We start from the raw sequence: 22,754 nt of genomic DNA on the forward strand, positions 1-22,754 counted from the left end.
TTATGTTCGTGATCGTTTTGCAAATATTTCCGGGGAACTTCAAAGAAAGTTTAAGTTTTGTCGTATAGCGAAATTACTTTAAAATAAACTAAAATCTATTTTAAAGTAATTGGTGGCTAACGCAATATTCAAATCACGACGAATAGCTTATTCATTCGCGAATAGCGAAAACTAAAGTGGCCGAAACGTTGGAAATAATAATATCGAGGGGTGCGGCACGACAAGAGGGATTCATGTCGTGCCGGCTTTTCGAAGTGGCCCAATAATGCCGACTGTAGATACTTACTGACTGAGTCAAGCTCCAGGTCATCATGGACCGTTCGATGTTTTTAATTCAACACATTCAATACAACAAAGTTTACCTCATTAAAATAACTAAAGAAGCTTTTTGTTTTGTTATGATATTTTTGCCAAACTTTAAACTCGCGTAGAGTTTAAAAAATGTCACTTTAATTAAATAGCCTTTCATCCTTCGATATAAAGACGATACAAGGCCCTAAATTAAACTATAAAGTATAAACGTGCTTTTCTCTACTAATATTATGAAGAGGAAAGATTTGTTTGTTTGTATTGAATAGGCTCCGAAAGTACTGAACGGATTTGAAAAATTCTTTCACTGTTTGGAAGCTACACTATTCCCGAGTGACATAGGCTATAATATTTTTTAAAAAAAAATTGGGATTCTTACTAAAACTCCAATAATGTAAACCAAGGTGTAAAAAAATTACCTAAAATTTTCTTTAAATCGCATTGCCTGCGAAAACTATTGATGATAGAAGAAAATAATGTACTAAGACTTTGTAAAACACATTATTATTTACACAAAGTGTCGCGACAGCATATGTCTATTATAGTTATGCCGCAATAAGTGTTATTTTATTTAAAAAAATAAAACAACGTCAAATATCGTTGACATTTTTTAAAGACCCGAGCGAAGCCGGTGCGGGCCGCTTGCTAATTATATTTTAATTGCTGGGCTTACCTTGAACGTCCAGGTCTGGGTGGCTGTCGGCCGGTATGAGTCTCTTGACCAGCGGCCGACCCTCGGTGTAATGTTCGAAGCCCGCAGCGCCCATAGCTTCGGCGAGAGCTTGTAAGCTCTCCGCGCTTGGAGTCGGCTCGTAAAGCTCAGCAGTTCTCGCCGTGTCCTGAACGTGTTAATGAACAGAATCATTGATAGCTTTCGTGTCGTTGGAATCCAACGCTGTTTTGTACCGTAAAAAAAATATAAACGACCCGCCCTCGCTTCGCTTCGGAAACTGTAATTTATTATTGATTTCTCCACAATTTAATGGATGTTATTTATAGACATATAAAACTTCTTCTTCAATCACTATCTATTAAAAAAAACGCATCAAAATCCGTTGCGTAGTTTTAAAGATTTAAGCATACATAGGGACAGACAGATATAGGGACAGAGAAAGCGACTTTGTTTTATACTATGTAGTGAAGATGTAATTTTTATTTATTTTAAACTTTATCTAATGTACGTATCTTCGTAAGTTTTTTTTTTTTTTGATTTTTTTTTTATTGTTCTTGTAGGCAGACGAGCATACGGCCCACCTGATGGTGAGTGGTTACCATCAGGTGGGTAAGTAAGTAAGTAGTTAAGTAACGACTTGGCTCTGTCCCTGGTATTGCTGACGTCCATGGGCGACGGTAACCACTCACCATCAGTTTGGGCCGTATGCTCATCTGCCTACAAGGGACAATAAAATAAAAATGCTAGGTGAAATTAAAATGTCCGAATATTGTAAAGTCAGTAGGGTAGGGATACATAATATTATTTCCTGTTTTGATTGCTTATTTAAAAAATAAAAATTTACCTGCCGACGTTGCGCTGGTCTCCTGGCGCAGTCACAGAGCCCTGAAAATTAAAATGGTTAAATTAATTATTTCTATTTTCTTTATATAAAACTGTAAACCACGACTTAGGAAAACCAGTGATTTTTATCCACAAAACATTAAACAATCCGACAAACTCATCTAACTTTATTATTGGTGGTAGGATTTCCGCGCGGGTAGGTACCACCACCCTGCCTGTTTCTGTCGTAAAGCAGTAATGCGTTTCGGTTTGTAGGGTGGGGCAGCCGTTGTAATCATACTTGAGACCTTAGAACTTATATCTCAAGGTGGGTGGCGCATTTACGTTGTAGATGTCTATGGGCTGCAGTAACCATTTTACACCAGGTGGGCTGTGAGCTCGTCCACCCATCTAAGCAATACTATATACTTATATATTAAAAGAAAACAGGTCCTGTCCGTAGTCGCCGTAAAAGCAAAAACTTCCGATAATGCTTTGTCCCATTTTAACTGACAGTAGTCCCACAACGAAAGCTTGGAGCTTGTCAACATCGATGTGAAAGTTAGTAATGTCTCCACATAAAACAATAAATAATTGCCACAGCTTATGCATACTATGTACTGTGCTAGTTCAATCACTACTTTGTTCGCGGCTGTCATACGTATACACATATAGGCACCATGCTTATGGCATGTAGGTGTATTTTGAGCTTTGTATAACCTTTTTTATTAGAGGATGAATGCTTTTGATTTAAATTTTTCGAATTTCAAATCATAGATAGATAAATTAGATATAGATAAGCAACTCAAGCACTTAACAAAAATGTTTACGGGCGTCGGCCACTAGATGGTTTCGCTTCAATTAGTTTCTCATTGCTCCTGTAGATGGCAGTAACATATTACCTATCCTATATTTTATTTTTAAGAAAAGATTTTGTAAATTTGTAAGGAACTACTACAAATTAATAAAATTCATTTTGTCTATAATAAACAAAGACTTGCATGTTTTTATTTTATTTTTATAATCTATGTTTTGTTATACAATAATTAAATGCTTTAACTTTAACAACATATACGTTTAGGGACATCCGCTACAAGATGTCACTAGTTTCCATACAAAAAAAATATTTGTCTTAAAGTATCGCAGTTTCAGGGCCCTGTTTCAAGTTACATTTAATTTTTAGTTTAGCAAGTACAGTCAGTTGCAGTATTTGCAAACATTTGAATTTTAACCAAACACATACTAGATGGCGTTGGTGGTTTTATTCATTACATTCGTGGAAGGTCACGATCGGGCATAAACCTAATTATGTTTTTACATAACTATCGTTTCATTGTAAGTACTGATACTGTATACCTGCCGCAAAAACATATTTCTAGTTTAAGCACGACCCGGTCTCCAGATAAATTAATGAAGTTATACTATATTAATAAGATATGGCGTCGTTTAGTAAGTGCAAATGATTTTAATTCTGTATTATTTGCAGCCCACTATATAAATTTTAGATTTGACTATTTAGGAATACATTTCTTCAATTAATTGATATTTAAATTATACTAGGCTAAGCACGGATCCGTAAAAACAAACTTACAAAATGAAAATCTTACCCTTAACATTTTTTGGTCATTCTACAATTTAGAGATTCAGGTAATTTCGATAAACTGTAGAAATAGTCATGTTTCTGAGTCACGATTGAAGAAACTATTGTATAATTGGCACACTACTACCACACGGAAGCTCTCTTCGCTAATTTAATCTATAATGATTGGCTTCCTCAAGAGTACCAGCGCGTTCCACCACAAAGGACTATAACATTTGTTTCATATCTTTAACGTTCCATTTAGTCGTAATACCACTTCCTGTATGAGTTCCGTAGTTACGTGTTTCGACCGCAAGACATTGTGACCACTCCTGTTCCAATAAGATGTCGTAATATCATTGTCATAAATTCAGTAGATAGATATTATATAGTTTTAATAACACTAGATTTTTTATACAAGCAATTCCACTTGCAGAGCTGACTCTCAATTTCTGGACGATTCTTGTCGGCGATGAAGGTAAAGTAAATTCAAAACATATCCAAAGACCTCATTGAATAAAAGCTTTTTGATATGACAGTTTTTTTTACCTATGCTGATAGCCTTGAGAGGCTATTTCAGCTTCACCCCTACAAATAAGTGAGCTCACGGGGCTCAAACCGGGAGAGTTGCTAACACCGGCCCTAGCAAGAGCAGTGCTTTGCAGAATCTACCACCGGATCGGAAACGCGACCCACTGAGAAGATCCGGCGAGAAACTCAGTGGGCTGTGTCTGTGGGTTAATTCGCTCGTCGAGCCCTTCGTCGCAAGCGACGGGTTCAGCAGGGATGGTGACCAGTGCTTGTGGTATCTAAAATCACCGTTAATGGATCGGGAGGATCCGTAATGACGTGTAATGACAGTAATATTTTCTATTCCATACAACAAATGTTTTCGTTCGTGCTTATTTACGACTGACTCGATGCTGGAGCAGTTAGCGCTCCTGACCTTTGGGATGAGAGCCTAGGTTCGATTCCTACATCAGACAAACATTTGTGTGACGAAGAGGTTTCTTTGCACTTTGTTGAGCTCTTTAATATCTATATAGGTATGTTTAAACATATATAAGTATGTTTATCAGTCACTGCTTCTTACAGAACACTGTATCAAAGTAACTGACAAACAAGACCCACTGAGTATCTCACCGACCGGATTTTGATTGTCGCTATTCCGATCCGGTGGTAGATTCAGCGAAGTCCTGCTCTTACTAAAGCCAGTGTTAGCAATTCTCTCTAGTTGAACGGTCGCAGGTCACTTAAGCGGTTTAGTCGGTAGTCGTTGCGGGGGAAGTGCTTCGCGCGCCTTTTTCAAGGCGTAGACTCTTGCGAGGAATTCGGGGAGGTGGAGGACCTTCTCGTCCCCCTCTTCCTCTCAGGAGGCGCCGGAGTCCGACATAACCCGGTTCGTTACCCCCTCGGACCGGGTATCAGTAAATGGATTCCCCAGCGTTAAAAAAAAAAAAAAGGTCACTTAAGCGGTCGTTTGTTCTATTGTAGTCTTATATGAGAACGGCCAATTCGTTTTTTTTCGTCTTTTTGTGACTTTCTTTAAGGACGTCAAAAAATGTACTGCCGTGCCGCTGGTCACGTAAGCCCTCGTTCCATTTCTCTTCGAATTATTTTCAAATCTCTGTCTTAGTCTGTCTATGTCTAGTCATTATAGGTCTTATGTCCTGTCAAAGAGGTTGCACGCCACGACACTAGTTGAGTTCGTGAACTCACCTACCGGACCACGTGTAGCCTGAACAGTCCCAGCCATCAACGATTAGATAGGAAATAAAAATCTCTGTGCCGAAATTATTCGCTTCCACCTGCGGGCGGCACGAACGCAATGACTTGAATACCGACCTCAAACGAAACGAAGAGACTTTTTCGCAAGGTCCCGCCGCACCTTTATATTTTGCAATTTTAATATTCGTAATCTTAACTCGAGAATTACAAAATTAAAATTTAATGACACCTAGGAAAGTTAATTAAATATTTATTCATAAAATGTGCGGTTTGTTAATTTCAATGACCTGAATTTTGGAATTTTTGTAGTTTAAAACAATGTAAAAAATGTTTGATTGTTTGATATTGTTATTCTTTTTTACTTTTGAACTATGATAGCCAATTCCATAATGCTTTATTTATCTATTGGTTTATCTATCGGTAAAGTCCCTCTGACATTTTAATTTGTTTCGGTGTGCCGGTTAACTTGTGCTGGAAGCTTCTTTGAATAATTTTTTCAGGGTTATTTGTCGCTCTTAAAATTACTCCATTTTATTTTCTCGCTCTTAGTCTTTTTTTGTAACCAGTAAGTAATTTATTGCACAAATTTTTTGTACATACAAGTACATACAAAAGATTCTTAATTTTTGCTTACAAAAAGATTTTACCTGTTGAACCTTTTAAAATGTAATTAATCAATTCAACACTTTAATATCTTTAGTAGCAACCGAAACGGTATTTAAATCGCGTAGGCGGGTACCAATTTTTCTAATGAAATACGTACTTACCAAAATGCTCACGACTGACTTCCACGGTGAAGCAATAACACCGAGTAATAAAAATCAAACCCGCAAAATTATAATTTGCGTAATTATTGGTACCACTACCCTGCCTATTTCTGCCGTGAAGCAGTAATGCGTTTCGGCTTAAAAGATGGGGCAACCGTTGAATTGTTAAAACTGAGGCTTTAGAACTCTTACCTCAAGATGGGTGGCCGCATTTTTTCTGTAGATGTCTATGGGCTTCGGTAAACACTTAATACCAGGTGAGCCATGAGCTCGTTCACCCATCTAAGCAATAAAAAAAAAACATATCCAAGGTGGAAATGCTTAAGTCCATACTTATTGTAGTAAAAATATAAAAATTCTGTTTCATACCAAGAAGCATCGCAGCAAGGACTATTGATATGAGTTCCATGTTGTTTCTTCTTCTCCACCGCATTGTTATCTGGAAATATAAAATATAGTTATGTATAGTTTAAGGAAAGCCAAACGGGCATGATGTTTAATTTTTAATACGCTTTTATTAGCTTCAGACGTATGTATGTTATAATAGTATGTAACGGAATCTTTGAACATGATTTTGACCCCCTTCAAAACGTCGGATTAACTCGAAATTTAGTATACTTATTAAGGATCGGGGACAATTGAATATTCCAAAAAAAGTATTGAAAAAATTGAAATGCTACTAAAAAATGAAAAATAAATAATAGTTTAAAAAAGCTAACAAAATACGCTTTTATACAAAATCCAACTAAAAAATAGAGAATAAATTTTAATAAATTTGAATTAAAAATAGTGTAAGAAAAAATTATTTGCATGGGGTGCATGGTATCAGTAGTTACAAATATTTTATGAACAGATATCAGTAGAAGGGTTATTTTGATAATATCCTGAAAAGCACCCCACGCTTTTTTACAATAAAATCATTTTTTCTTACACCACTTTTAATTCAAATTTATTTTCTATGTTTTAGTTCGATTTTCTAAAAAAGCGTATTTTGTTAGTTTTTTTAAGCTATTATTTATTTCGTTTATTTTTTGTTAATTGTAATTTAATTTGTAACTCCTTTGTGTTATTAAATTAAAGAATCAAAATACATTATTTCTGCCGTGAAGCAGTAATGCGTTTCGGTTTGAAGGGTGGGGCAGCCGTTGTAACTATACTGAGACCTTAGAACTCATATCTCAAGATGAGTGGCGCATTTACGTTGTGGATTTCTATGGGCTCCAGTAACCACTTAACACTAGGTGGGCTGTGAGCTCGTCCACCCATCTAAGCCATAAAAAAAAACGAAATGGAACAGAGCGAGCAAGGAACCATCTCAAAACGTTCATTTCTTCTACTACACTGTTATTACGAACAAACCATGTTATATGGTGACATAACAATGAACAAAACTCAATTAAACGCGAAAACCATAAGGCGCGGTGGAGACGTGACCAGATATTAGATCCGACCCGGATGCGACTTTCGTTTTCAGAAATACTTACATACAGTACGTGATATAAAATACTATGTTGTATTCACACGGCAATTGTCACGATTTCGCGAACGCTCTCGGCGCCATTTTAAGTTTATCTGTCAAAGTTTTGTTGTCTACAGGACGTTTTAAGTATTCTTTTGAAAATACAAAAAAAGATGAGGTTTTTATAGGAAGTATTTTTACCAGACTGGCCCGAAAGAAGGCTGACAGGCTTAACTTTTAAGTGTACATATCTATATATAAATACGTGAAGCAAAAACTTTGTATCCCTTTTTACGAAAATTGCGCGGACGGAGGAGTATGAAATTTTCCACACTTATAGATAATATAGAGAAGAAGTGCACAACGCTAATATTTTTTTAAAATAATGCATAAAAGATACATTAAATCCATAAAGAAAACATTACACACACTACGTACCTTGTATTTGACGCACACACGCATGCATACTATTTATTGTCAAGCTTTTGTTCTTGACGTCTGTTGTCAAATTGAGAATAGGTTAAAATTTAACAAAGACAAATAATATTTAACCGTTAAATATTATTTGTCTTTGTTAATATTTTTTATAGTGTAGTCTTGGCGTAATTTGTGATTATAGAAGTATAAAATACAATCATAATAGTGTACAAACTTACAATTCCAATTAATTATAGTCGAATTTCGACTACTGCGGGACCTCTAGCTTTAATTAAAACAACTAAAATTAAAACATATAAATAAGCCTGTTCTTAAAACTGTTTACCAGTAAGAAAACAGTGGAACCCATCCGTACACGGATATAATTTTCCGGTAGCATAATATGTACAGCAATGCACATGTATTATATAAGAAATGTCGTATATGTAATATATTGATGTACAGACTACATGCTCATGCGTTATATCACGCAGCCAATCAAGTATTACTAGTTCACAATTAAGTAATTAAGTTACTTAGGGGTAATTATTTAGTAGTTGTTCTTGATCACTTAATCATCTTTAAATTTTACTTTATGATGTGGGCAACTGTCATTCTGTGACATGATTATTAATAAATTCCAATTAAACTTACTGAACGTGTCGCTGTTGAGATTTCTATAATAAAAGAATTCCTGAGTTAATAGTGTTTTTAAAATATGGGATATGTATTTTTAATACGCTTTTATTAGCTTCAGACGTATGTATGTTTGTAACGGAATCTTTGAACATGATTTTGACTCCCTTCAAAACGTCGGATTAATTCGAAATTTGGTAAAAAGCGTTTTTATTTTTTTATTGCTTAGATGGATGGCCGAGCTCACAGCCCACCTGATGTTAAGTGGTTACTGGAACCTCTACAACGTAAATGCGCCACCCACCTCGAGATATAAGTTCTCAGGTCTCAGTATAGTTACAACGGCTACCCCACCCTTCGAACCGAAATGCATTACTGCTTCACGGCGGAAATAGGCAGGGCGGTGGTACCTACCCGTGTGGACTCCCAAGAGGTCCTACTACCAGTAATTACGCAAATTATAATTTTGCGGGTTTCCTTTTTATTACACGATGTTATTCCTTCACCGTGGAAGTCAATCGTTAACATTTGTTGGGTACGTATTTCATTAGAAAAATTGGTACCCGCATGCGGGATTCGAACACCGGTGCATCGCTTCACACCAATGCACCGGACGTCTTATCCTTTAGGCCACGACGACTTCAAAACGCGTGGGGTGCTTTTCAGGATATTATCAAAATAACCATTTACTTATATCTGTTTATAAAATATTTATAACTACTGACTGATACCATGCATGCACCCCACGCTTTTTTACAATAAAATTTTTTTTTCTTACACTATATTTAATTCAAATTTATTAAAATTTATTTACTATTTTTTAGTTGGATTTTCTATAAAAGCGTATTTTGTTAGTTTTTTTAAACTATTATTTATTTTGTTATTCATGAGTCAGCGCATCACACCTGGTGTTAAATGATTGAAGCATACTAAGTCTTATAGGCGCTGTATAATGATTGTCACATTCTTGAAGTCAAAATGCATGACTGCCTTATTTACCATAAGTGCGGCTTCGGGAATCGCGAAAAATACCGCCCTGTTACCTATATGCAGGATCACTATTCGAGTAAAGGACCGGGGCGTACCTAATAACTGCATAACTAAGTAGTATAATACCGGTTTTACCGGTGGTAGGAGCTCGTGTGAGTCCGCACGGGTAGGTACCACCACTCCGCCTATTTCTGTCGTGAAGCAGTAATGCGTTTCGGTTTGAATGGTGGGGCAGCCGTTGTAACTATACTGAGACCTTGGAACTTATATCTCAAGGTGGATGGCGCATTTACGTTGTAGTTGTCTATGGGCTCCAGTAACCACTTAACACCAGGTGGGCTGTGAGCTCGTCCACCCATCTAAGCAATAAAAAAAATACATCGCTTATGTAAAGGCTGGCTAGTGTAAATAGTGGTGGTACCTTACCGTGCTCCTAAATGTTATTATGGTACTAGCGTTTGGCGTGTTTTGGCGACCTTAATCTCGCATGTATTGTTTTTATTTTATAACTTGCGTTGTTTCGAATATTTCGTAATCGTCGTGGTCGCCGACGGTAAGATTAGTTAAACAACTCATTTTTAATGAGTACAAAAGAAAAGTGTTTTATGGAACACCCTGTATGTATTAAATAAAACTGAAAATCTGCTCACGACGGTAGGAGTGCGACCTGTGTTGCTATAAATCTTGAATTTTATCCGAGCTCCGCGACTCGGCTGGCTTTGGAGGGAATATTTATGAACAAACATTTTTGATTATAGACAGAGAATTTTCGTTACAGATTCTTAGGCGGTCCGCGTATTTAAGCGGATTCACAGAAGGAAACGCATATGTGTCCATCAAGTCAATAGACAATTATATAATATTAAAACTGAACGTTATAACAGTTTTTTACTGACTGTAATTATTGATGTCAGTATTACTATAGCTTGAAAATAATTTAAGTAATTAAATAAGCAAAAAAAGGCTTAATATTATAGTTTTTCTCTTATATTGGTAGTCCAGTTTTTTGGTTTGGTGTCGTGTCCGATCCGTTAGCATTAAATCAGTCAGATACAATTGGTACTCATAATCATACAATAGTAACAATGCTTTCAGGACTAAAGGTTTATTAATAAAATAAAATAAAACTGCTCTTGAAGTCAGCTAATAAGGATTTGCATCGCAATTTATGACGTCACCGTCCGCGTTCAGGTGCGAACGTGCGAGAGGGAAAGCAGTGCCATTTCTAGAATACTATTTGTTTGCATAGAAATATATGGATATAATTAGAAATAATTGCATATAACTGCATAGAAATATATACTTGTTTAAAACGGCGTAGCGAACGTGGATGAAGAAGGCGCGTGACAGAAAATTATGGCATAAAGCCAGCGACAAATATGCCAGCCGTGGGTACCAAAGGGCTGAAGATATGATATTTTTTTGAAGCCTCATTTATTTATTTAGTTGTACCAAAAAAAGTGATCATCAATAAAAAACATCGACAAATTGACAGTAAGTTTGCAATCGACAGTGCAATAGTTGATTATTTAAGATGTCATAGCACGTAACAGCTAATACCATTATCCGTATTTTATTAAAAACTAAATTTGTGCTTGCTGCGTTCCTAAATGCTGACCCCTACATTAAATGCTATTCAAACTTTGGATAAATTTTCGAAATAACCGTCCTACCGACAGCGATCAGTTCATAAATCTAAGCCATATACTAGAATCCGTGCAGAGTTTTGACGCGAATCGTTAAAGAGAAAACACCATTGTTCCTAGCCTGAGGCAGTGATTGATTTATTTTTGAAACGGTTTCTGATGATTTATCAGCTAATTTTCTTGTTACGACACGATAAGGAAGTACAATTTAATTTTTTTATGTTATTCAATACTGTTTTCAATCTTGAGACAAAGCCCACTGAGGTTCTCGCTTGATCTTTCAGTCGATAGCTTTTCCGATCTGATGGTAGATTCTGCGAAGCACTCCTCTTGCTAGCGCTAATGTTAGAAAGATCGCCAGGCAGAGTCCCGTAAGCTCATCTAGTCGCTCGGTGACTCTAGTAAAACTCCCTGAGGTTACTAGAATAGGTAGGCAAAATACGCTTTTCTTTATCTATAGTAATATATAAATCTACAGTGGTTTTTACGGATGTTTCGTTATAACTACTGAACCATCCATCCGCTTGACTTGATACTTGGTATCCACGCAGAAAATACATGTACTTAATGGATAGGCTAATATTTATATGAGTGTTGGACTCCCTACACCAGTTGCGGGGGCGTTAATGATGAAAGTCTTTGTGGAGGTAAGAAATAATAATGTTAATTTTAAATGCCCAGCGAAGCGGAAAGGTACAGCTAGTTTAGTTATAAAATTACGTACCATTTCAGCTTCCAAACAAAAATGGCCAGTTAGTAAAGATATCCGCTACTGACCCTTCGATTTTCAATGCGACTGGCTGGTGCTTACTACTTTCAACAACCTGAATACACACAAATAGGCAGGGCGGTGGTACCTACCCATGCGGGCTTAGAGTGCGTCCTATCACTAGTGAGCTGGTATAAATACTCTGCGATCATGTCTGCTCTTCTTTTAGAAGGTCTTAGTCTTTTACGACACCCATGGGACAGACGGTGGTGGCAATTTAGGCTGACACAAGACAGTCAATATTGTTAGAATTATCTTGACATTGGAATCCGCTTTTAGAATTCAAACGAAACTTTCAAGGAAAATTGTCTTAAAATAGATAACAGTATGTTGAGATGCAATTTTCCAATTAATGAAAATGCAGTATGAAATTTTGTGGCCAGTCAACTATTCAACAGTCAGCAAGATGATCGGTCTGCGCGCGTTGCTCATGGAATCTATAATCTTTGAGGGCAAAGTGTAGCTACCGGTTGATTACACGTAGATCTGTAGTTGTGGTCCAAGTTAGAACATTTATGATACGACGCTCACACAAGCCGGAGAAAATACCCCACGAATAAAACCGTTCATGTAAAAATGATGTATACTGAAATTAATTTCCGGGCATAAGCACTTGTTCAAAATGTGTTTGTAAATAACGCAGTGCCCAGTCATTTTTAACCGATTGCAAAGCTTTTATCGCGGGCTTTGAGCGCGGCGACCGAATCAAGAAATTCCGTAACTAAAATAAAACCTAACACCGCCACTCCGCCTACCATGTAGTTCGCGTTCAACACATTCACACGTTGCGCGTGTGTATTGTTTGTGAATAAGTGACCGGCCTGACATGTGTTTATTAATGATAGAATCGGGCGTCCTTTTTCTTTGACACGGATATCCTTTAAATTGGAACGCGTACTTACTTCCTGGCTGATTGTGGTGGTAGTATCTAATTATAATAATATAGTTATTATAGATACTGATTATAGTAATATTAGTTACAGAAAGACTACCACCATAAAGAGCACCAGAAGTAGGGTACTCATTACCAGTGTCTATGAGGAATTTTCCGATATGTCGGAACGAGTATCGGCTGCGTATAAGACTGTATTAGTGTAAGTTAATTGAACTATAACTAGTTTTGCGCCAAACTCTCGGCTCTTGGGTCAAGAACTAAGTATAGTTCGTTCTCCTCAATACAACAAACAAATCGCTTCTGTCAAGACCACTCAGACCAGACTATAAATGGTAGCTTCCTTATCGCTTTACTATCTTCAAGGGTTTTATTATGAAATTTTCATAAGCACGATTAAGCTTTCTGTCGGTCACGATCTTAGGAATATAGTGCACTTAAACAGCTAATTTTTAACACAGAACTTTTACTTATTCAGCGAGCTTGATTATTATTTTAAAGCAGGTAGGTAGCCATCTTAGAATAAGGTATAAGATATTTGAAGAAATCTTGCTAACGACATGTTCGAAATAAACTTGCACATATTATGTATACCTATAAGTTTTTTTTTATTGCTTAGATGGGTGGACGAACTCACAGTCCATCTGTTGTTAAGTGGTTACTGGAGCCCATAGACATCTCTAACGTAAATGCGCTACCCACCTTGAGATATAAGTTCTAAGGCCTCAGTGTAGTTACAACGACTAACTCACTCTTCAAACCGAAACGCATTACTGCTTCACGGCAGAAATAGGCGGGGTGGTGGTACGTACCCGTGCGGATTCGCAAGAGGTCCTACCACCAGTAAAAAGTAGTTAGATGTCTTTTAGTTTCTACTCACCCCACAATACCCATCGGTCAACGTCGTCTGTGAGTTTCGATGGATTTTTCTACTCTTTCCAAAATACTGTACAATTTACGCACACTACATAAGTTACCATTCAGCTCAGCAAAGCGGGCGCCATATCGTCGAGATCCATTGACTGTCCGTCCATCATAACTCATTTTTACTGGTGCTAGGACCTCTTGTGAGTCCGCACGGGTAGATACCACCGCCCTGCCTATTTCCGACGTGAAGCAGTAATGCGTTTCGGTTTGAAGGGTGGGGTTGCCGTTGAAACTATACGGAGACCTTAGAACTTATATCTCCAGGTGGGTGGCGCATTTACGTTGTAGATGTCTATGGGCTCCAGTAAACACTAGGTGGGCTGTGAGCTCGCTCATCCATCAAAGCAATAAATAAAAAAGCTCAGCAACTAAAGGGCCAGTCATTTGTCTAAGGAAACCTAGCTTTCTGTGAAACAGAAGCAGTGGTTGAATATAAGCAACTCCGCATCGCGGTAAGATCAGCGGTTATTTAACTTACGCAACTTTACCGGGTATTGTTGTGTACTGGCGGATGAAAAAATAAATTTTACACTCGACACTGAGTCGCTTAAGAATATTTGAATTGCAAAAAATTTGTAAATGATTCATAGAAGTGAACTATAATTTTTTTCTCGCATATTTACTGGTGGTAGGACGTGTTGTGAGTCCGCACGGGTAGGTACCACCGCCCTGCCTCTTTCTGCCGTGAAGCAGTAATGCGTTTCTGTTTGAAGGGTAGGGCAGCCGTTGTAATTATACTTGAGACCTTAGAACTTATATCTCAAGGTGGGTGGCGCATTTAAGTTATAGATGTCCATGGGCTACAGTAACCACTTAACACTAGGTGGGCTGTGAGCTCGTCCACCCATCTAAGCAACAAAACAAAAGAGGACATCTTCAATCAACAAGTTCTCATTGCAACCTAACGATCAGTAACGGTTTTTATCATAAGTAACATTTAGTATGCGAGATGACGAAATTGGTACTTGTTACCTACGTTTCATTTGTGATTTAAATTGTAGAATTTATTTTTCAGGGGGAAGTTATTATACAATAATAACAGCACGGAATCATCAACAGTTCAGTGAGCTTTTCGGCTTCTCTAGGGATTTCCATTTTTAAGACAAGCATCAGAAGAGGATGAATGATTTATTAAGTATTTTGAGATTTGCGCTATATTTATGTTATGTTATACATAATATGTATACAGCCTCATTCCACAAAGAAATATTGATAACTGTCTGCTTATTGCGAGTTTTAAACTTCTCAATCGCGTTAAAGCTAACTCAATTTTTTATGGGGGTGGAACCGGATAATGGTACCCACCCGCGCGGACTCTCAAGAGGTCCTACCACAAGTAATTACGCAAATTATAATTTTGCGGGTTTCATTTTTATTACACGATGTTATTCCTCCACCGTGGAAATCAATCGTGAACATTTGTTGAGTACGTATTTCATTAGAAAAATTGGTACCCGCCTGAGATTCGAACACCGGTGCATCGCTCAACACGAATGCACTGGACGTCTTATCCGTTAGGCCACGACGACTATTTAAAACCGTATTTTGAAACATTCTTTATTTGTGCTCCACTTATATTGGCCTTACCGTGATGTTATATAGCCTATGGCCTTCCTCAATAAATGGGCTATCTAACACTGAAATAATTTTTCAAATCGGACCAGTAGTTCCTGAGATTAGCGCGTTCAAACAACCAATCTCTTTAGTTTTATAATATTAGTATAGAATTTCCGTTTTTCTCTGTCCGCGACAGTACAACGGCTATGTTAAATAATTGTCATAGATGAGGTTAACATTGTTGTTTACTTCACTGTTCCAAAACAATTTACATAAACAATGAACTATTTTCTTTTACTGTCTTTATGATTGTACGTTTTGTTACAAAACTGCTAATCAATTTAGGTTACTTCTTGTTTTTTTTTGTTGTTGTTGTTGTGTTGTTTGAATTTTATTAAATGTATCTATTGAAGGTTAATTTCTTGGTGGGAACTAGTGCTGAGTCGGCAAAAGTGCTGCTAGAATTCTGCGTGCCTCTTGAAAATCAAAAGTTGTTTGTTCGTGAAAATTGAGATCAATGAAGTTATAATAATCATCACATGTTGCACCAAGAAATTAAATATATCTATTGAAGATTAATTTCTTGGTGCAACATTTGATGAGTCGGTAAACGTGCTGCTAGAATTCTGCGTGCCTCTTGAAAATCAAAAGTTGTTTGTTCGTGAAAATTGAGATCAATGAAATTATAATAATTAACTATATAATAGTTCTTTAAATACCAAGCAAATAGAAGCCGAATTGAAAATCAAAACAAGATCTATAGATTCTATATGAGTTAAAAGCGTGTTACAATAATAAAGTTATACTCATTTTTTATTTACTACTAGCTGGGTCCCGCGATGTTAGCCGCGGTTGACGCAAAGCTAGTCTAAAAAAAATAGCCTAATTTATTCCTTATATCATCAGCTACCTATTAGTGAAAGTCTCGTCAAAATCGATCCAGCCGTTCCAGAGATTAGTCGGAACAAATATACAGACAGACAAAATGAAAAAAAAAAATTTGGTATATGTACTGTGTATACATAGTTACACATTTAGTAAAAAGTGGTTATTTTATTATTACGAACAGATACTCTAATTTCATTAATTTGTATAGATTGACAAAAACCCTCATATTATTAGTTACTGTCTATCTAGTAGGTAGTACTATTTACACCTATTTTCTCCTCTTCCCCCCCAGTTCTTGACCCCTTAATTTCTAATAAATAATAGATAAAACTGTTTAATATGTACACACACATATTAAAAGAATTTATTTTTCTTTTGAAGCATCAAATAACGAATATGTCAATTTTGATGGCTGTCAAACGAAACATAATCGATGATACGAGTATTTATAAATCGATAATTTATCAAACTGCCAATGATCCGATGATTTTATTGAAACCAAAAGGTCATTTGTGACTACGAAATTGTAATTTACGAAATTACTTCTCTTAATAAACTTGTTTAGCAATAAATCTTCGGTATTACAAATTAAATTACCGCTCTATTAGGACGTGTTAGAATTTGAAGCTGTGATAATTGACATCAAGTGTCAAGTGTCAAATGAACATATTTGTCAGCGTTACATTGCAATAGGTTTTTAAAAGTAATGCCATGTTTGTTACGCAAAGTAGTATGTAAATCTATACTAATATATAAATCTACAGTGGTTTTTATGGATGTTTCGTTACAACTACTGAACCATGCATTGACTTGAAACTTGGTATTCATGTAGAAAATACATGTACTTAATGGATAGGCTAATATTTATATGAGTGTTGGACTCCAGTTGTGGGGGCCTTAATGATAAGAATCTTTGTGGGGGTGAGAGATAATAATGTTAATTTTAAATGCCCAGCGAAGCGGACGGGTACAGCTAGTATGTTTTAAAGTAAGACAAATTGCGACCGTTCTAGCCTTTGTACCAATCTGGTTATAAATTCAACCTCATTAAATTTCATTAGATGTCAGTAACAGATCCACACCGCGTAAAAGGTGAGTGCACCTATTTCATAGATAATTTAAACAGTCAACTAAATTTATTAATAATATTAATATTACTGTCACAAAGCGTACAATTTTTGCATGAAATAATGCAGCGTATCTTCCAATTACAGAATAATATCTTCTTTTTTTATATAATCCATCATTGTAGAAATAAATGCCTTTTGGTCTACGTTGTCCTTGAAGTCGCAGAGATAAAGCCTAATAAAAAACAATTTAATGAAAAATTTCCAAATATGCTCTTTATCATCATGCAAGAAAACGATCATCGTTGTCTGCTGGTCGGATCAGAGATAAAGAGGCTTGGGGGAGCGTGAAATTACAAACGCCTTCGCAATGTGTATTACTTAGGAGTACGTCCAGCTATGAAGCTATACGATTTCTGTTATTTATTATAGCGGCGGAGTAGAATTTCCATACCATATCATCCAGCGGTTGTCCTATAAGGCGACTTTACTAGTGGTAGGACCTCTTTGTGAGTCCGCACGGGTGGGTGCCATTACGTAGCAGTAATGGGTTTCGGTTTGAAGGGTGTGGCAGCTGCTGTAACTATACTTGAGACCTTAGAACTTATATCTCAAGGTGGGTGGCGCATTTACGTTATAGGTGTCTATGGGCTCCAGTAACCATTTGATACAAGATGGGCTGTGAGCTCGTCCACCCATCTAAGGAAAGGAATAAGGGCGAATGGGTATCACCAGCATATTGCGATTGTTAAGCCGGATTTACTAGTGGTATGTCGTATTGTTATCCACACAGGTAGGTACCTCCATTCTATCAATTCCTGCCGCGAAGTATCCATTCCGTTTCGCAGACTGAGGCGGCTATTATATAGAATTTGAGACCTCGTGTCTCAAGTCACAGCATTATGGTGGTACCAATGGGCTTTAGTGATCAGCTAATTCCTCTAACCTTCAGGTGGACCTTGAGCTAATCCTCCCCCCGACAGTAATAAAGAGAACGATACTAGCTCTCTACTTTTTTTTTAATTACCGTATAGGAAGACGAGCATACGGCCCACCTGATGGTGAGTGGTTACCGTCGTTCATGGACGTCAGCAATGCCAGAGGCAGAGCCAAGCCGCTGCCTACCGTAAAATATATCACGGTCTATATCACGGCTATAAACTATATCACGGGCGCATCGCTGGTCGTGTGCCACAAATTGTACAGACAGACAAACAATGAATAATAGTGTGTTTGCAATCAGTCGGCGATTTGTATAAATCGTTGGCGAGCTGCGGTCTGCATTCGGCAAATTACCCGTTTTTGTAACGCCGTGTCTAATTATAATTGTGATGTTGATAATGTAAGGTCAAAAGGGGAATTTGAACCGGTCTTTGGCATTATTGGATTGTACTACGATATAGGTTTGTTTTATAAAAAAAAAATTGATGGGAGTGGAAAATGGTGTAAATTTTATAACTTAAATATAAAAATGTTATATTTATCTATAATATATTATATAAATATAATTTCATATAAATATAAAAATATGAAAATAAATTAATAAAAATTTACGATACTCTAATGACGTTTTATTGACTATTGGAAGAGGTATTTAATTGAAGTAACAAACTTGTTTTGTCACAGTCCTATAAAACGCAGTAATGCTTCCAGTTCCAAGGATGGGGTAGCCGTTGTACTGTAAAACTGATATTTGTTGGCATTTACGTTGCTGATGTCTATGGGCTCCGATAGCCACTTGACACCAGGCGGGCCGTGAGCTTCTTCACCCGTCTAAGCTAAAAAGCTCGGTGGTCAAGTTTCCTTGAACAAAATCAACATATTTCGGAAGTACACATTATTAGGGATATGAAAGATTTCAAAACGTTATTGTATTTGAACAGTAGTATCGTTTTAGTTCTATTGTTTGAGAGCCTTGGCTTTGATATAAATAGCACTACAATTTGATACAGCTTAAAGAACCAAGGTATAATCTTTGTCTCTATTGGGAACGAAAAACTGTGAAGCATATTTCGGATCTCAGAATGGGTAGCGATAAAGTGATGATGACATCACAAACTTGGATGCCGCTACCCACCTTGAGGCGTGAGGCCCAAATCCAAATTACAACGTCCGTCTGGTGTAGTGGTAAGTGACATGGTCACTACACTAGGGGGTCGCGGGTTCGAATCCCGCCAATGGAAGATATTTGTATGATAAATATACATGTCTTTTCTAGGGTTATGGATGTATATTAAATATATGTATGTGTATAATAAAAATCTTACATTTATTTCCGATATCTGGTACCTGTAACACAAGTTCTTTATGAACTTATCACGGGAACAGTTAACGTGGTTAAAAAAAAAAAAAACATTGTACCATGTCAGAAATGAAATGTAAATTTTATTTACAAACATTTTTTTTTCACGTACGATCATTAACAACCCTGCTTTGAAGTTTAACAAAATATTTTAGTGAATACTAACTTTCTTCAGCCCTAAATTCAAGTCTAACTTGAATCACGATACGAAAGCTTGACCTCGGGGTCAAATTTAGCTTTTACCTTTGCCTCCTTACAAGGGCCGTGCTGTGTTGATTTCACTTTAACGTTACAAGAACTAACTGTCAATTAGGCATTTGATACATTTGTGTAGCATTGATTTATTTTTAAATAAAGTTTTTATTTATTTATTTTTTATTGCTTATATGGGTGGACGAACTCACAGCCCACCTGGTGTTAAGTGGTTACTGGAGCCCATAGACATTTACAACGTACATGCGCCACTCACCTTGAGATATAAGTTCTAAGGTCTCAGTATAGTTACAACGGCTGCCCCACCCTTCAAGCCGAAACGCATTACTGCTTCACGGCAGAAATAGGCGGCAGAAGTGGTCAGACCAGCCTACCAAAAGTACACTACACAGAAATTCTTTTGACTTGAAGCTGAGAAATGAATGGCTTGCCGATAGTAAGTAGACTGTTTAAAAAAAATGTAATCTATATCATCTTATTTATTATTATCTTCTCATCTTCTTCATTCTATCTATCAGCGGATCAGAAAGCTCACGGCCGATTCAGTGTTGAGTGGTTACTGGAGACCATGTGAATACCACCATAATAAACACATGAGTCTCAACTATATCGTATAACTGGTTCATACCAGAAATAGGGAGAATAATAATAATAATAATTACATTTACTTACTCCACAATACAAATAACTTTTCAATTAATATGACATACATTTCTAATTCTATCTAAACAGTATTACAATATATTAATTATACTGACAGTGGAGATAAAAAGACCGCGGCTCAGCTTTGTGATAGCTGAAACTATAGCTGCTATTCTGCCGCTGCCTGTAATTTTAATCTATAAACTAATCTAATCTATAAAATAATAAACTAAACTACTAAAACTAAAATAATATAAACTAATATATAAAAAAATAATCTAATAATACCTAAATTTTAATATGTGGCCTTGGTACCTGTCTGTCTTATAGTACGTCCGCTACTTCGATAAGGCTATGCGTCATGATAATCGCCTTATCGTTGCCGCCGCTGACTACTCCCCGAATCCTGATCACGCAGGAGCCAGTTACCGTCGACGCCCTAGACACGTCCTTACGGATCCATCAGATCCAATAACCTTTGCATTAGACGCCTTCAGCTCTAACACTAGGAGCAGGCTTAGGGACCCCGGTAACCGTACTCGTCGAACTCGACAAAGAGCCGTGCAATCTAACCCATGAATCAGCTCGCTGAGTTTCTCGCCGGATCTTCTCAGCGGGTCGCGATTCCGATCCGGTAGTAGACTCATTCGCGAAGCAGCTGCTCTTGAGCTGTTAGGTCTCCTTCGGAGGCGCTCGGGCAGCTGTTAGCAAATCCCACCCCTCCTGGCTGAGCCTTTGCTCGCCCACCTGTCCTGGTGAAACTGGAAAGGCCTCCGGGCCACCAGTAATTCTTCAATCATAAAAAAAAAAAAAAAGTACGTCCGTAACTACATATTACTGAAAACAAATTCGAAAGCCTTAAATCGTTCAATAAAAACGTATATTACTTTACAATAGAGTATAATATCTTATATGTTTGCAAGTAATTAAATAATAGCTGAAACGATTTCTCGGTCGACAGACTTCTGTGCATCTCTCAGTGAAAGTAAACGTGTGGTACGACTTACAAGTTGAAGCGATTAGAACAATTAGATAATAAAATAACTAACTGCTTTTAATGTAAATAATATAGTGATTGCATATTGTATGTAAATTGTAGATATGTTTATTGTATAAGTGTGTTTTCTTTAATAATATGCGTAACGGCTTTGTCTAAATATTGTTAATAGTACACCACAACATACCTACTGTATCTTTTTCAGAATTTCTGTATAAATATTGTTTAGAACGGATCGTTTTTAATGATAAGACGACCTGTTGTACAGTTATAGCTGCCGTTGATTGTTTATGAATGTTTATTGTATTTTGGTGAGCAATAAAGTATATTCTCTCGCTCTTTCTCTCTGTTTTTAAGATTTATTCTAGCGTTTATTATTTCAGACATTACAAATTTATTCATAAGCATGACTTTACACTCTTCATACGACTAAGATAAGTGCGCGTTGAATCTAACAAAGATTAATTGTTATTTACAAATTGACAGTTAAAAAAAATGTAAATCCGCTTTCGCTGCTGTCGTGTGTCGTATGATCTATGGTTACGCGCACGCAGTTTGTCGGGTTACCGCACTGTACGGTATGTGCGATGAGACATAATCATTTTTTGAGTCTAGTGATGTACTCACGCTTGAATACGATATCTATTAAATTAAACTGAGTATTCAAGTATTGTTGGAAAAAATCATTTTTAAAATTATAACCGAAAATCTGACCTATAGTGCGATCTAAACATGACTGAACTTTTAACCAGTTTCCCTGAATTTTTACGAGATTTAATATCAATGGAGGATGTTGCGTCGTTTTTAAAATCAATTGCAATAAATTTTGAACAGTCAAAAGGTACCATGTCTTTTTTTCAGCAGTGTTATTGTGGGAGTTTATAGGTTGCTCGCACTAATTAATACGCTGCCTATTTTTACAGCGAAGCAGTAATGCGTTCAGAGTTGTAAAGAATAGGATGCTCATTATGCAATACAATAGGATTAAGTGATCTATGACCTCGTGCTCCAAGGTTAGTGGCATTCAAGCTATGAGCTAGTCCAGTCAATAAGAAGTTAACTTGCAGTAATACAAGATGGTCCATACGTACATTCGACCCCATTCGATAAACATCGATAAATCAGAAAATAAACGTGTCCTAAATCGATAAGCTACATCGATATCGACACAAACCCAACACTGGCCACACAATTACACAGCGAAAGACATAATTCGATGATATCTAGCATTGCACAATGCAAGCTTGTTGGTTTAATGACAGTAACGACTGATCTTCGGATCTTGTTATTGGATGTCTGACTATTCAGATATCGATCTGGCGAGACAAAATTGCATGTAGAGTAGGCTTTATGATTGTTTGACTGGGCGAATCAAATTAAGTTAAGAATCTAGGACTGATCGTGGCATAATAGGAAACGCCGTGGCACGACTTTTGGCTTTTTTACTGGTGGTAGAGCCTGTTGTGAGGCCGCG

The 22,754-nt window shown here is 36.9% G+C and overlaps 1 protein-coding gene across 4 annotated transcripts in view; it reads right to left on the minus strand.

Annotated features, from left to right (window-relative positions):
* thw (chitin-binding domain protein thawb) overlaps positions 1-22,754 on the minus strand; it is a 69,962-nt gene that overhangs the window by 5,656 nt on the left and 41,552 nt on the right. For all 4 annotated transcript variants that reach the window (XM_089728596.1, XM_089728598.1, XM_089728599.1 and 1 more), the window contains 3 exons: positions 6,248-6,317; positions 1,827-1,867; positions 983-1,148 (listed from right to left, as the gene is read on the minus strand). In XM_089728596.1, coding sequence (XP_089584722.1) covers positions 983-1,148; positions 1,827-1,867; positions 6,248-6,311 — 271 coding nt within the window. In that variant the 5' untranslated portion in view covers positions 6,312-6,317. The remainder of the gene's footprint in view (positions 1-982; positions 1,149-1,826; positions 1,868-6,247; positions 6,318-22,754) is intronic.

Source organism: Bombyx mandarina, chromosome 07 (assembly GCF_030267445.1).
Source record: "Bombyx mandarina strain Sakado chromosome 07, ASM3026744v2".
NCBI classification, from domain to species: domain Eukaryota; kingdom Metazoa; phylum Arthropoda; class Insecta; order Lepidoptera; family Bombycidae; genus Bombyx; species Bombyx mandarina.